The sequence below is a fragment of the Cotesia typhae genome, unplaced genomic scaffold (genome assembly GCF_013202065.1).
Source record: "Cotesia typhae breed Kobodo isofemale line unplaced genomic scaffold, CoteBio_Ctyphae scaffold_13, whole genome shotgun sequence".
In the NCBI taxonomy this organism is placed as follows: domain Eukaryota; kingdom Metazoa; phylum Arthropoda; class Insecta; order Hymenoptera; family Braconidae; genus Cotesia; species Cotesia typhae.
The window spans coordinates 7,795,599-7,809,520 of record NW_027423774.1 but is presented as its reverse complement, the minus strand read 5'-3'; the positions used below and the strand labels follow the sequence as shown (position 1 = coordinate 7,809,520).

At 31.7% G+C, this 13,922-nt stretch overlaps 1 protein-coding gene across 1 annotated transcript; it reads left to right on the top strand.

Annotated features, from left to right (window-relative positions):
- The first annotated feature begins 2,003 nt into the window (after positions 1 to 2,003).
- LOC141535427 (uncharacterized) lies at positions 2,004 to 13,895 on the top strand. The gene is made up of 4 exons (XM_074255351.1): positions 2,004 to 2,050; positions 11,937 to 12,159; positions 12,248 to 12,281; positions 12,725 to 13,895. The coding sequence occupies exons 1-4, from the start codon at positions 2,004 to 2,006 to the stop codon at positions 13,549 to 13,551; spliced, it is 1,131 nt and encodes a 376-aa protein (XP_074111452.1). The 3' UTR covers positions 13,552 to 13,895.
- Positions 13,896 to 13,922: the final 27 nt, after the last annotated feature.

Here is a 13,922-nt window from a genome sequence, read left to right as displayed (position 1 = left end):
AGAATCTAGCGAGGTGGTTGACACCGGGGGATAGATCGAAGTGTCGATCACCGCTCAAGTATCGGGATTTGTGACCATTTTTCCCCTCCTCATGCCGTCTTGTGACGTCACGGGACTACCTATTATTTTAGCTAGTGTCGGTAACGAAAATTTTGGGTGGTAGTTCGCCAGGCTGATAAAGTCGGGACATTTTGTAGTGTCTCAATATATATATATATATATATATATATATATATATATATATATATATATATATATATATATATATATATATATATATATATTGTGTGTGTGTGTGTGTATGTGTGTGTGTGTGTGTGTGGTTTTTTAGGATAACTTTTAAACGGCTTTACCGATCAATTCCAAAAACTAATCAGCTCAACATCAAATAACCACGTCAATCGCTACCAGCCTGATTAATTGGTTCATCCATTCGTTAATCATGGTCGTCGAAAGTAAACTGAAAAAAGTGTTGTCTCGGAACTACTTTCAAATTTCTAGTTTGATTAATTCGAACTTAAGAATTCTTCATGAAACTCATAAAACTGCGTCAAATGCCGCCGGCTCAGTAGCAAGATCGAAGAGTTAGTTAATTTCATCAAGGACAAAAGAAATCTCCATCATGAAATCAGAAAATTGGTTACGTCCATTAGCACGACGTATAAGCTGGCCATCAAATCACCACTCAAACATCTCCGTGGATGACCACAAAACCACAGCCACTTTTGGTCACTCCTGAGAAACCCCTACAATAAGGAAAGGAGAACAACAAGAAGAGACTGCTGTTCACGCCTAGCCCTTCTCCTAGACGAAACTAGCGCGATCAAGATCCTTGATGAAGCCCGTATAAAGATCGGATGAGTTAACTGTCGCATACATTCAGTTGCGAAAGTAACCCGATGCTTTAAATACCTTGGTTTTGGGTACCAAACAAGAAACTGTACGGGACCGGACAGAAGCAAGTGTTGCTATAAGTGTAGCGGAGAGAACCACAAGTTCATAAACTGCACGGAGAAGCAAAAATGCTTCCTATGTATACCGGACGTAGACGCTCAAGATAGCTTATGTTATATAGCCGGCTCCGGGACTTGTAAGGCATTCCACCGCAAGGTTCAATCATGGAGCCTGACTTAGGGAACGCGAACTATGACGAACTCCAAGAAATCCCGTTGCCAAAAGAAGTGGAACTCACGGGCTTCGCGGACGCCGTCGCGGCTACGGTAGTAGTAAACAGTGCCGAGGAGGCAGAACTACTTGTTCGAGAAACCATTGATGCCGTTGAAAATTGGCTTGAGAAACATCACCTGAAACTCGCCAAGCAGAAAACCGAGATCGTCATCTTGACTCGACAAAAATGGTTCCAAAAACCTTTCGTCGTCGACATGAGTGGGACAACACTGACATCTACAAGGGCACTGCGTTATTTAGGAGTTGTAATCGACGAGAAGCTGTCTTTCCGAGAACACCTCGAAAACGCTTGCACGAAAGCTAACAAGACAATATTCAACCTGTCGAGAATCATGGCCAACACAGTGGGGCCACGAACCAGAAAAAGGAGGGTACTTCTAGAAGTAGTCCACTCTATATTACTCTACAGAGTGGAGATTTGGACGGATATCCTCAAATAGAAGACGTACCGACGAAAGATAGCGGCAGTGCAACGATGAGGAGCACTCAGAGTCCCCTTTGCCTACCGCACGGTTTCAGAAGAAGCTGTATTAGTCATAGCAGGTGCCGCGCCAATTGATTTATTAGCATTTGAGAGGGCGGAAATCTACAACGCCAAAACAAATGGTGACATCTCTAAGGAGGCAAGAGCCAAGATAAAGACGGAAACACTACATGAGTGGCAGGACCGATGGACATCCGGGGAAACAGGCAGATGGATGGCCCGCCAGATTCCAGACATAAACGTCTGGCTTTCTTGAAAGCATGGAGAAACGGACGTCTTTTTGACCCAGCTATTAACGGGACATGGACAGTTTAACGCCTATCTTTTCAAGATGGGTTTGCATAGCACGCCAACGTGCAAATACTGCCCAGGAATAGGGTAAATGCAGTACAGAAAGCACAAGTCGGTCCACAGCCTCATTGAGAATAATAAAAGATATCTGCAAAAAGTCGTCGATAATATGTGTGAAATTTGAATGTAAGGAAAAAAAACTTGAACGCAGGAAAAATCTGAATAATATAGGGAGACGGATGCGCTGGGGTCCAATGAGTACAGTGTACCCATAAAAGACGGCAGCACAGTCGCTGAGCGACGGCTGCCATCTACTCGGCCTTGTAAAAGTATGTCCAATATATACAAGTAAAAAGTGGATTATTATTATATTTCTATTGCTATTGTATGTTATTAACCTGATGCGATATTCCAATTTTACGAAATGTCATCGGTGATTCATCAACTCACAGTCATGCAGCTGATGGTTCGAATGTTGGTGCTGAAATTGTTATAAATAAAATTAAAACATGTGCTACCAAATAAGATGACAATCCTAGTGCAGTCATTGGGTCTGCTCTTGCATCAGTGTCATCACCTATTGTTGCGTGGTTACCACTAATTTCTTCGCTTACACGAGATGTTTAGCTAGCACGTAAAGTTAACAAGGTTACGATTCCTACATTACAATCACGCAAAGATATGGTTATTTCTGAGGAATTAACTATGTCTGCTAAGGATGATCAAATGTTGTTGCATGATAGTGGAGGCAACCGATCTCGGTTTATAATTGTTGCAACTGCGAAAAATCTAACTACACTAGGTGAATTTCAGGAATGGGCTGGAGATGGAACATTTTAATCTATTCCCTCTATATTTAACCAATTGTATACAATACATGGTCTTTTGAAAGTACCTTTGTACGTAAGTCGTCAGTAAATGTGGCCCAAATTAGTTCTAAATATTGTTTTCTTAAAGTAAAATTTCATCCGGTTTCAAAATTCTGATTAACTTGGAAACTGTTGTACCTAAGCAGTTACTTAAAATTTAGACATTGATAATTCAAATCTCATAATATTTAAAATTAAACAATTTTTCAAACTTGTCAAACTTTTCGACAAACTATTTTTTTACAAGATAATTTTTTGAACAAAATTAGATCTGAATAGTTTTAAATTTATTGTTGAATTTTGTTTTTAATCAAGAAATTGAGTTATTCATTATTAGTATGAATATTATTTTATTAAAAATAAATTTTCTATGTTAGAGAAATCTACTTTCATTTCGGCTGCCAAATGGCCTTTCTTCTGCTTAAATACTCTATAATAAAATACTATAGGGTATTTTAAGAGGATGCGATCAAAAAAAGAGCTTGTAAATCGTCACTGAATACTAATGGTATGATCTGTTATCTCTTAAGTGTACATGAATTTATTTCACTGAGTTGACCGTAAAGCTAAATACTGAATACAAAGCATTCATCTTTACTCTGAATTGATCCAATTAAAGTTCTTATTATTCAGCTATAGTATATTTATTACAAAACAAACACACTGCTTGAACAAAGCGTGGAGACTATTTTAGGAACATGTTCATTTTAATTTTTTTATGCTATAAGATATAACTCATAAATTTGTAAAGTTTATATATTACTCTTGTCAATAGAAAGTTCTACTATTTAAATGCAAATATTATAATAATGTTATATTTAATTTTATCGAAGTAGAATTATTAACCTTCTATCATATGCGCTAAAGATTCTGTTTTTATTACGTGAGGAGAAAGAAATCACTGCAATGTTTTTGAACTTGATAGAGTTGCCAAATCCATTTTGAGCTCCTTGAATGTTGTTTCATGAGATTCAAATGAACTAGCCCGAGTAAAAACAGAATTCTGCTACACGGCTTTTAAAGCACCACACCACTGCTGCGCTACAACCGTGATAATTTTGATTATTCTACAAGTGCCGCATGACCGCCGCACCACCGCCGTGACAAGTAAAGATATTTTTATTCGCTGCACCACCACCGCACCACAGCTGTGACGAATTATAAATTATCAAATTCTCGAGTAAAAATAAAGTTATTATTTTTTACGAAAAAAAAATAGTATTCGATCAACCACTGTACCGCCGCTGAACCACCGCTGCACTACCGCCGTTTGGTGGTATACATTGTGGAATGTCTATGGATGAAGTATTATAATAGAGCGTACTTAATTATTCAGTCGTAATTATTGCTATAGCTAATCCACAGATTCGGTAGAATCTGGCCCCAAGTTCCGTTCAAAAATTCCGTTGTAAGCGGAGCGCCAGACTACCGACTGTGTTTACTGTAAGCATCACGTTTTTTAGAGGTTGCAAATTTATTTTTAATTCTACGGTTCTTTTTTTCCTTAAATTAGTATTATAACGGTAGTTCATACCTTATTTTCCTGATATTAATTGATTATATGCAATTATAACAATTAATCTGCTTAATATTATTAAATTTAATCAGCACAAACTATAGCAACGCAAAAATTTCGATCCTGACTTTTGTTCAATGGGCAAAGTGATCTGCCACAGACTAAATAATTCGAGAATGCATAGTAATCCTTCGATAGATGGGAAACTACAGTTAAAAAAAGATATTTCGCAGCTTGGATTTACACTACTCGCCAGGATGCGCTGGAATTCTTTCCACATATACTGTAGCTTCAAGTAAACTCCAATCTTGAAGGGACTCACACACATATGTTCTAATGAACTACGGTGATTCGCTTACAATTACCTTCTTATTTAATTGCTTTGATTTACTTTAAACTTTTATAGAGAAAGTATTAATAAATTCAAATTGAATGTACCTAAAGGTACGGCAAATGAACGATACGGCTCCGGATGTGTACGGAGCAATATAAATTCCCGGGAAATTCAAATTTTACTCGAAAAACTTCGCATGTATACGGAGCCGTATAATAATAATAATAGTAACGATAATACTGAAAATAATAATAATGGTAATACTAAATTAATGACAAAAATAATAGGAATAAAAATATTTATCTCTATTCTTATCATGATTATTATTAAATCATTAATCATTGAATTATTAAATTCAAATTTACAATTTTCTTAATTATAAAAAATTTCAAAGTTACTTAATTTTCTTTTAAAATTTATCTGAAATGGAAAGCTTCTAATTGATAATTTAGTTCATCAATATAAACTATTCTTCGTTTCATACTTATATTTTTTCGTGAAATAAGTTTATATTTTATTTTGAATGATAAGTATTCTTCTTATCACAGAAATAAAAAATGAAAAATAAAAAATTATCTTTTTATTACAAAAATATAAAAATTAAAAAATTAAATTCATCTTTTCATTTTTCAATAGCAAAAGTGCTAGGGAGAAATTTTTTTATGAAAAAATTATTTATTTTTATAAATCAGAATTATTTCGATTCAGACAACGTTGAATATAACTGTTTAAATTAAATTTTTTTATTAAAAAATCTCTGCATAGAAACACTTCTTAACTAAAAATCTAATTTCCAATGTTTCATATTTTTAGACTACACTTAAAAATCAGTGTGATATTTTTAGTCGCCTTCAGATGTCACTACCTACGTTGTCATCCACAGATTCGGTAGAATCTGGCGCCAAGTTCCGTTCAAAAATTCCGTTGTAAACGGAGCGCCAGACTACCGACTGTGTTTACTGTAAGCAGAATGGTATTTCGAGGTTGCAAAATTTTATTTAATTATATGGTACTCCATTTTCCAAAATGATATATCATAAAAGTAAGTCATACTCTATTTTACTGATATTAATTAATTATAATCAATTATAACATTTAATTCACTTAAAATTATTAAATTTTATCAGCACAAACTATAGTAAGCCCAGAAATTTCGATCCTGACTTTTTTTTCATGGAGAAAAGTCACCGCCACAGACTAGATAAAATAAAAATGTGTAGTAATCTTACTATAGATACGCAACTACACTGAAAAAAGTTAATTCATAGCATGCATCTACAACCACCAGAGTGCACTGGAATTATTTCTATATAAACTGTAGATTCAACGGGATAGCTCACTGAAGTTAGAACCCCAAATTTTTTTCTTTTAATTTTTGATTTTTTTTTCTATCACGTTTTCAGCTTTTCGTTTGTTCTTTATTATTCACTCTCAACATTTGATCGTTCTCCATTTATTTATTTTAAAAAGAATTTATTAATAATGTACCTTTAAGTTAGCCACCCTGTCGCATTTTTTAATATTTTGGTAGCAATTTGGGTCATTAAGCCTCTATTTTTGATTGTTCATGTATATTTAACATTTGTTCCTACTTCACATTTTTTATTTGTTGTTTAATTAACATTTTTAATTAGCTGTATGTGTGCATTCTAAATATTTGCACGGCGCATGCGTCAACTTTACGTATATAGACTTTTAGCGTGGTCTTTTGAAAATTATAGTGACAAGCACATCTCATGTGTAAAAAATTAAAAAATTTACGAGTGTAATTTTTTAGGAATTACTATTTAATTAATTCAAATAATTAAAAAAAAATTGTTAGACGTCAGCCAATATCAATGTCATTAAGTAAATAAATAAATAACTAATAAATATTCATTTCATTCTAAATTTTTAAAAATATCGAGAGAATTGTTAATCAATGCATGTACATTTTTTTATTTTCATCAATTCTATTTTCATGAATACTACGAACTATTAAAAAAAAAAAAAAAAAAAAAAAAAAGAAATCCATAACAATTAACAAAAATTTCAATACTTTATTAAAATAAAACTTATTATAAAATTATTAAAAACTACACGTTGCCCTTTTGTCCTGTGACCTCTATAATTGAAATTACAAGAAAAATACACTTACTCTAATCACTGTGCTGGTCAATATAATTTTCAAAAGTCCGCGCTGAAAGTCTAAACGTAAAGTCGACGCATGCGCAGTGCAAATATTTAGAATACAAATATTCAGCTTATTAAAAATGTTAATTAAACAAGAAATAAACAATTTGAAGTTGGAACAAAGGTTTTTTGTACTTGAACAATCATAATCAGAGGTTATTCCCATTGGATAGTGTACCATTCTATGATTTTGTGGTCGTTGCCGATAGGTTGCATTGTTATCCAATCAAGTGGATTTCAAATAATTGTAATCTTTAGGTGAAAAGTCTTACAATTATGCGCATGGTATATTGTGTCATTTACTTACTATAATGTCATAATAACAATAACACTAATAATAAAAATTATGAGACTGAAATTAATTATATCGGTAATACCAAATTGAGGTTAAAAATATCATTATCATTATTATTACTGAATGAATTATTGTTATTATTAAATTAATGTGTATTAGAGTATTAAATCCAAACCAACAACTTTTTTAATTCAAAAAAATGTTAAAGTTTTTACTGTATATAAATAAAAATGTAAAATCCCTATTAATAAGATAGTTAATTGCTTTTAACCGTGGAGTTTACGCAGATCAGTCACGTTAAGTTTTTTAATGCTACTCGCTACTATGAGAGAAACAGAATTTCAATTTTTTTATTAGGATTTGATTATCAAAATTAACGAATAAACAACCTATCATATTAGAATAGCTTTGCCTGCATTAATTTATTCATTTATGAATTTTCAATTTTGCGCGGGAAAAATTTAATTTTGAAATTAAGAATGTTAAAATACTTTATAAATACAAAATTTCTAGAACAAACTATCAAACAACTTCATATGTGGATGGTTTTCAAACCTATTCTTTCTATTGAATTTCATTTATTAACTAGACTAAATACACAACAGGCTAAAGATTGTTTGAGTTTTACTTTCTTCCTTCAGGCCAGCAGTTCAAGATTTAGGCAATTCTCATTGGATAGTGTACACATTCTACGACTTTGTAGTCGTTGCCTGTAGGTGGCATTGTTATTCAATGGAGCGGATTTCAAATAATTGTAATTTTTAGGCCATAGGTATTACAATTATGCGTATGATGCATTGTCCCCTTTATTAACAATAATTTCATTGTAACAATAACAATAATAATCATTATAAAAATGAAATTTATTATATCGGTAATGATAAATTGATGTTAAAAGTATCATTATCATTGTTTATCATTACCAAAATAATTATTGTTATTGATAAATTAATGTGTAGTAGAGCATTAAATCTAGATTAACAACTTTTTTAATTCAAAAAAATGTTAAACTTTAACTATATATACATAAAAAATTTAAAATCCCCATTGATAAGCTAGTTAATTGATTGAAACCGAGGAGTTTACACGGGCCAGTCACGTTAAGTTTTTTAATGCTACTAGCTACTATGAGAGAAACAGAATTTTAATTTTTTTGTTAGGATTTGATTTTCAAAATTAACGAACAAATAACCTTTTATATGATAATAGCTTTACCTGCATTAATTAATTTATTTACATATTTCTAATTTTGCGCGGGAAAAGTTCAATTTTAAAGTTAAGAATGTATTAAGAGGTGAGCAAAAAATTACACTTAACAAAAAGATATGAAATCCGAACAAAAACAGTTTCACTGTTAAAAATTGCGCCAAGTCCACGTTCATGAAACTCATCTCAATAACATCTGCACTTTGCAAAAAAAATAAGACTCGTTACAATAATTTTCATTCTATACAAAAAAATACCAAGAAACCGTCATAATGTTGAAAAAATTAAAAAATATTTGTTGAAAATTTAAAAATTAAGAAAAAATTTTTTTATCGTACTTGGCGCCCGTCATTGAGTACCCCAAATTTTTTCGGACGAATTTCAACCCGAGAAAAAACGATTTCGCTTGAATTTATGTAATGTAAATATGTATAATTATATATATATATATATATATATATATATATATATATATATATATATATATATATATATATATATATATATATATATATGTCGGAGATAATATCGAGCTGGGTTTTCCCAGAGATTGGAAATTCCCAATATTTTAGTTTGTCTGTTAATTTTAAGCAAAATCGTAAAGCATAGAATATTTAGATATTATTTATGATTTAAGCTAGTTATATTTTTTATATGGTTATAACGATGGGCTTAAGTGCGGAGTGACAATGGTCACCAAACGTAGCCGAGGTCACAGGATAGAAGTAAAAGTATATAGTTAGAAATATCGACAGACAATGAGGGCTGTCGAAATAATTTTTGAGTGAATAAGTACTTAGGGTACTTGGGAGAGTAGTTCTCGTTGAGCATTGATCAAGTAAGGATCGCATACATCCTGCTGACCCCGGATTCGTTCTCGGTCTTTTTCCCAAAACGTCTTTAACTGTTATATCAATCGCAGTAGAATATTTGTAATTAAATTTATTATTTGTACGAGTTAGTGTACGTTATATTTTAAATCAAAGTCTTTATTATATTTGATTATTGTAAAAATAAATAAAGATGGCTGATAATGATCCAAAGGACCCTAACGATGCCCGAACCACTCTTCCTCCGACATATATATATATATATATATATATATATATATATATATATATATATATATATATATATTATATCTTATCAGCTCTAATTATATAATATATGATTTCATACATTGTTATGTTTATAGATTCACATCAGTGAAGTACACTCAACGAATTAAAAACACTGCTTACTGGATTAATATCAGTTTCAGTGAAAAAATCCGTTTCGAAATTTTTTTCAGATTTTTAGTGAAGATAACTGTCAATATGGTAGTCTGGTGAAGATATCTGAAATAACACAAACTTTTTAATTCAATTTTTTTCAGTTCCGTCATTAAGCTTTCATGAAGAAACTTGATCATGCTTCGTTTAATTGTAATTAACATATTTTGATTGGCAATCACACCGCATTTTCTCAATTTAGTCGGCCATACGTTTTATTTTTTAGTCAACTCAATTTTCACAGTGATTCCACTACAGAGTCAACGTATGCAGGCGTATTCACTTGTAAGCAAATTGCATAACCGAACAGGAGAGGGCGTTTTATTGAAATCATAAACGATGTGCGGAGAATTTAAAAATTTCAAATAAAATACGTATGCCATGTTGATTTTACCTAACTTTTGTTAAACGTATCATAAAATAATATTTCATTAATTACATTTATGCATTTTATAGGTTGACTTACTTATAAATGTTGAAACATTAAAAGGATGTTCATGTATCCTGAAAAAATTTGGGGTACTCAATGACGCGCGCCAAGTACGATAAAAAAATTTTTTCTTAATTTTTAAATTTTCAACAAATTTTTTTCAATTTTTTCAACATTATGACGGTTTCTTGGTATTTTTTTGTATTTAACTTTTTTTTGTATAGAATGAAAATTATTGTAACGAGTCTTTTTTTTTTTGCAAAGTGCAGATGTTATTGAGATGAGTTTTATGAACGTGGACTTGGCGCAATTTTTAACAGTGAAACTGTTTTTGTTCGGATTACATATTACTTGTGACAGGCTTGTGGTCAGAATGGTCGGAGCCTGGGTGTCAGTGTACAAGGAGTATAGTCAATTTACATACATTTGACTCCTCCCTTCTTATTTTGAAAGAATATTATAAATATCATGATACCCAGGCTCACTCTATATACTCTGTAACAGGGAAAACTGAAGGGAAAGGAAGAATGAACAAGAAATAACTCGCCAAAGTTAGCTGAAGTCAGAGAAGACCTCCTAGAACCTAACCCAGTCGACTCTTTCTGTGAAGAGACCAGGTTGTGACAGGGAAAATCGAACTTCCCATGGTCGTTATCGACCACCTTATTGACGCTACGATAAATAAGGGCTTTCCCTTACCGTTCGATAATTGACAAGTAATTCAGACTTGTCACCGGGCGTGCAAATCGAAAGTCCCCACTGCTGTCCCCGAAAACAAAGCGGGGTTGACAATAGGAAAGTTCGAGAACTTGGAGTTGAGAGTTATAAAAGTGCCGGCCAAAGAAACGTCAAGGCTTTTTGAGCCAGGCTTTTGAGCCAGTGACGCTTTGAGACAGTGAGGCTTTTGACAAAATAGTTAAGTCAGTATAGTGCTGTGTAGTGAATCCTGTCATCGAGATTTAGAACCATCAAGAAGAAAGTCAATGTATAACTCAGAATTTGGGAACCCTTTATTTGGAGCCAGATAGTTTATTCGAGACGAGAGAGAGACCAACCAGCCGCTGATTTCGCCAGTTTTCAATCAGGACATCGGTCAACGTTTGGAGAATTGGAAAAGTTAAGTCAGGTATTATTATTACAATTATTTTAGGCCAAGCTTGAATTTGTAAATTGAGAGGCCGAAAGAACTGTAATAAAATGTTGTCAATTAATGAATTTAGTTGATAAATTTTGTGATGAATTAAATTAGTGAATTTGATATTTTGTATTAAGGAAATGTTAAGCGTAAAATTCCAGGAATTTAGCTAATTAGTAATTCAGAAAAATTGAGTAATTAAAGAAAATTGTGCATTAAGTTAGCGTTCGATGGACGATTTTTGTATGGAAGTTAGGGAGTTATTGAGAAACGTTGTATAGACGCCCGAATCGGGGGTACAACGGATTAAGTTAGGAAACTGCTGCGTAGACGCCTGAGTCGGGGGCGCAGTCGGGAATTCGCTATGAGTGCGACTGCAGCGCCAGACAAAATATGAACTACGGGAGGCTGTCAGAGTATGTTTTTATACGTATGGCAATAGCAAGAAACATAAAAATAAATAAATATTATAAATAATAGTAAAAAGAAAAAGTTATAAAAAATGTGACATTTTTATAGTAATTGCAGTTTTGTTTTTTAATTAAACGAATCAACAGCAAGTAAGTATAATGATAAAAAATAATAAAGAATGCAGCAAACATTCAGGTTAAGTTGTTTGAAATTTATATCAAAGTCAAAAAATGATACTAAGGAAAAAATTAAAATGAAAAAAAAAATAATTAAATAGTTATATCAATGGAATATATTAATATTTATTTAATTAATGTAATTTTTATTTTTTTAGTAACAAAAAAGCCATGGATATTATTATAAAGACCGGATTTCAGTGTATCACTCATCAAATTGAATTTCAGCCAGCAACAGTGAGCAAGGGCAAAAATCTCGCTCTTGCAGAACATGTAAGAGATGTCGAGGAACACAGACGGAACAATGATAGCTATTTTATAAAATCTCGTATTATTCGCCAAGCCTCGGTCCACAGTACACCTTACATTACTTCATTGAACGTAATTTGAAACTTGATCATTTATTTCGTCGTGGTAAAAATTATTCGAGTATTGTAATTAACATATTTTTTCTATTATTTTCTTTTAGATAAATTCCGAACGCTATGTAACGGATGTACACTGTAATTGTGTATATAATCAGAGTAAAAAGTGCAAACACGTCGCGGCGTTAATTTATTTTATTAACAATGAGGAAAGCGCTTCAAAAACCAGTCATGAGCAGCAGTGGGGCAAGCCGAGTGCACGTCAATTCACAAAAAATAAATATTCTAAAGGAGAATATTTTAAAAATATGATACCACACAAATATACCCAATTACATGAACCTCAAAAAGTTTCAATCACTGAATTAAAAGCTGATTCACCCTTAAAACTAATAATGCAAGCACAATTGAAAGAAAATAATAAACATACAGTCAGAAATGTTATGAATTCTTTATTAGCGCAAGTCGAATTAAATTTGGAGAAAGAAGAATGCGCTGTGTGTATTGAAAATTTATTAATTTTCCAAGAGGAATATTTTATTTACAAAAGTGAATATGACATGGATAGTAAAATACGAGAGTTTTACCTAAAAATGTGCAATTATCAGAACAGGAAATCATCAATTTGTCTTATCAAACAGTGAAACAGTCTTCCAGTAATAATTGGTTCAAAGCTCGACGGTTACGAATTTCTGCAAGTTCAAACGTTCATAATATTAAAGTTTTAAGTAGAAAACCAGTTGAAGCTTTAGTTTCAGACATGTTAAACCCTAGTAAAATTGACAATGCTTCAACCAGATACGGTTTAAAAATGGAAACTCATGCCAAAGATAAATACCAAGAATTGGCAAATTGTATTGTTAAACGTGTTGGAGTGTTGGTTAGCAAATTTCAGCCTTGGCTTTGTGCAAGCCTGGATGGCGTTGTCACTGATGATGGCTCTATTTTAAAAATTGTAGAATTTAAATGTCCAAGTTCCTGCGAGAAGAAACCAATAATCAATATTGTTGATAATTCAAGTAATGTTAAGTATTTACAACTTATTGATAATAAGTTACAACTTAAGAAGACTGATATTTATTATACACAAGTTCAAGTTCAAATGGACGTCAGTGGAATGAGCGTTTGTGATTTCTTTGTCTATTCACCTGTTGAAGATGGCAGTTTCTTGATTGAAGTTCATAGAGACGAAGATTTTTTAAAAACTATGATTTTAAAAAGCGAAAAATTCTATTTTAAACATTATTTACCTGCTTTATACGCGACCCTAACTATCGAAGATAGTGATAAAGAAAATAACAATAATAATAGTGATAATACTGATAACTTAGATAATAATGAGGAAAATGATATTGCAATGGAGAAACGAAGCTTTACTGGAAGTGATATTGAGAATATTTTTAAATAATAATAACTTATTTTTTATAATACATAACTACGTAAAAATAAGGATTGTTGTCATTGTTACCAACAAGTCAATTATTAGAAAGTTAAGTAAAGATATTTATTCGTTACTTAAAATTTATTAAGTTAATATTTATTAAGTTTAAGGTTAATATTTATTAATATTTATTAAGTTAAGTAAAGAGCGTTGTTATTCGTTATAAAAATGCCAATCTTAAAGAGTTTTAATTTAATATTTTATTTAATATTCGTTACTAATGTAAAAGTTATAAATAAGTTTAAAAGAATTTTATTGTTTATTACAAGAATTTAAACTATTTATTCATTAATTTTACAATTTATTTACAATATCTTGGAAATTTAATTTTGTATGTC

Bases quoted from the DNA above. Each gene is read 5' to 3' on its own strand.
- LOC141535427 (XM_074255351.1), top strand. From the start codon at position 2,004: ATGGGTTTGCATAGCACGCCAACGTGCAAATACTGCCCAGGAATAGG. The intron at 12,160-12,247 runs GTAATTTGAAAC...ATTTTCTTTTAG, and splicing joins CTTACATTACTTCATTGAAC to ATAAATTCCGAACGCTATGT. The intron at 12,282-12,724 runs GTAATTGTGTAT...AAAATACGAGAG, and splicing joins CTATGTAACGGATGTACACT to TTTTACCTAAAAATGTGCAA.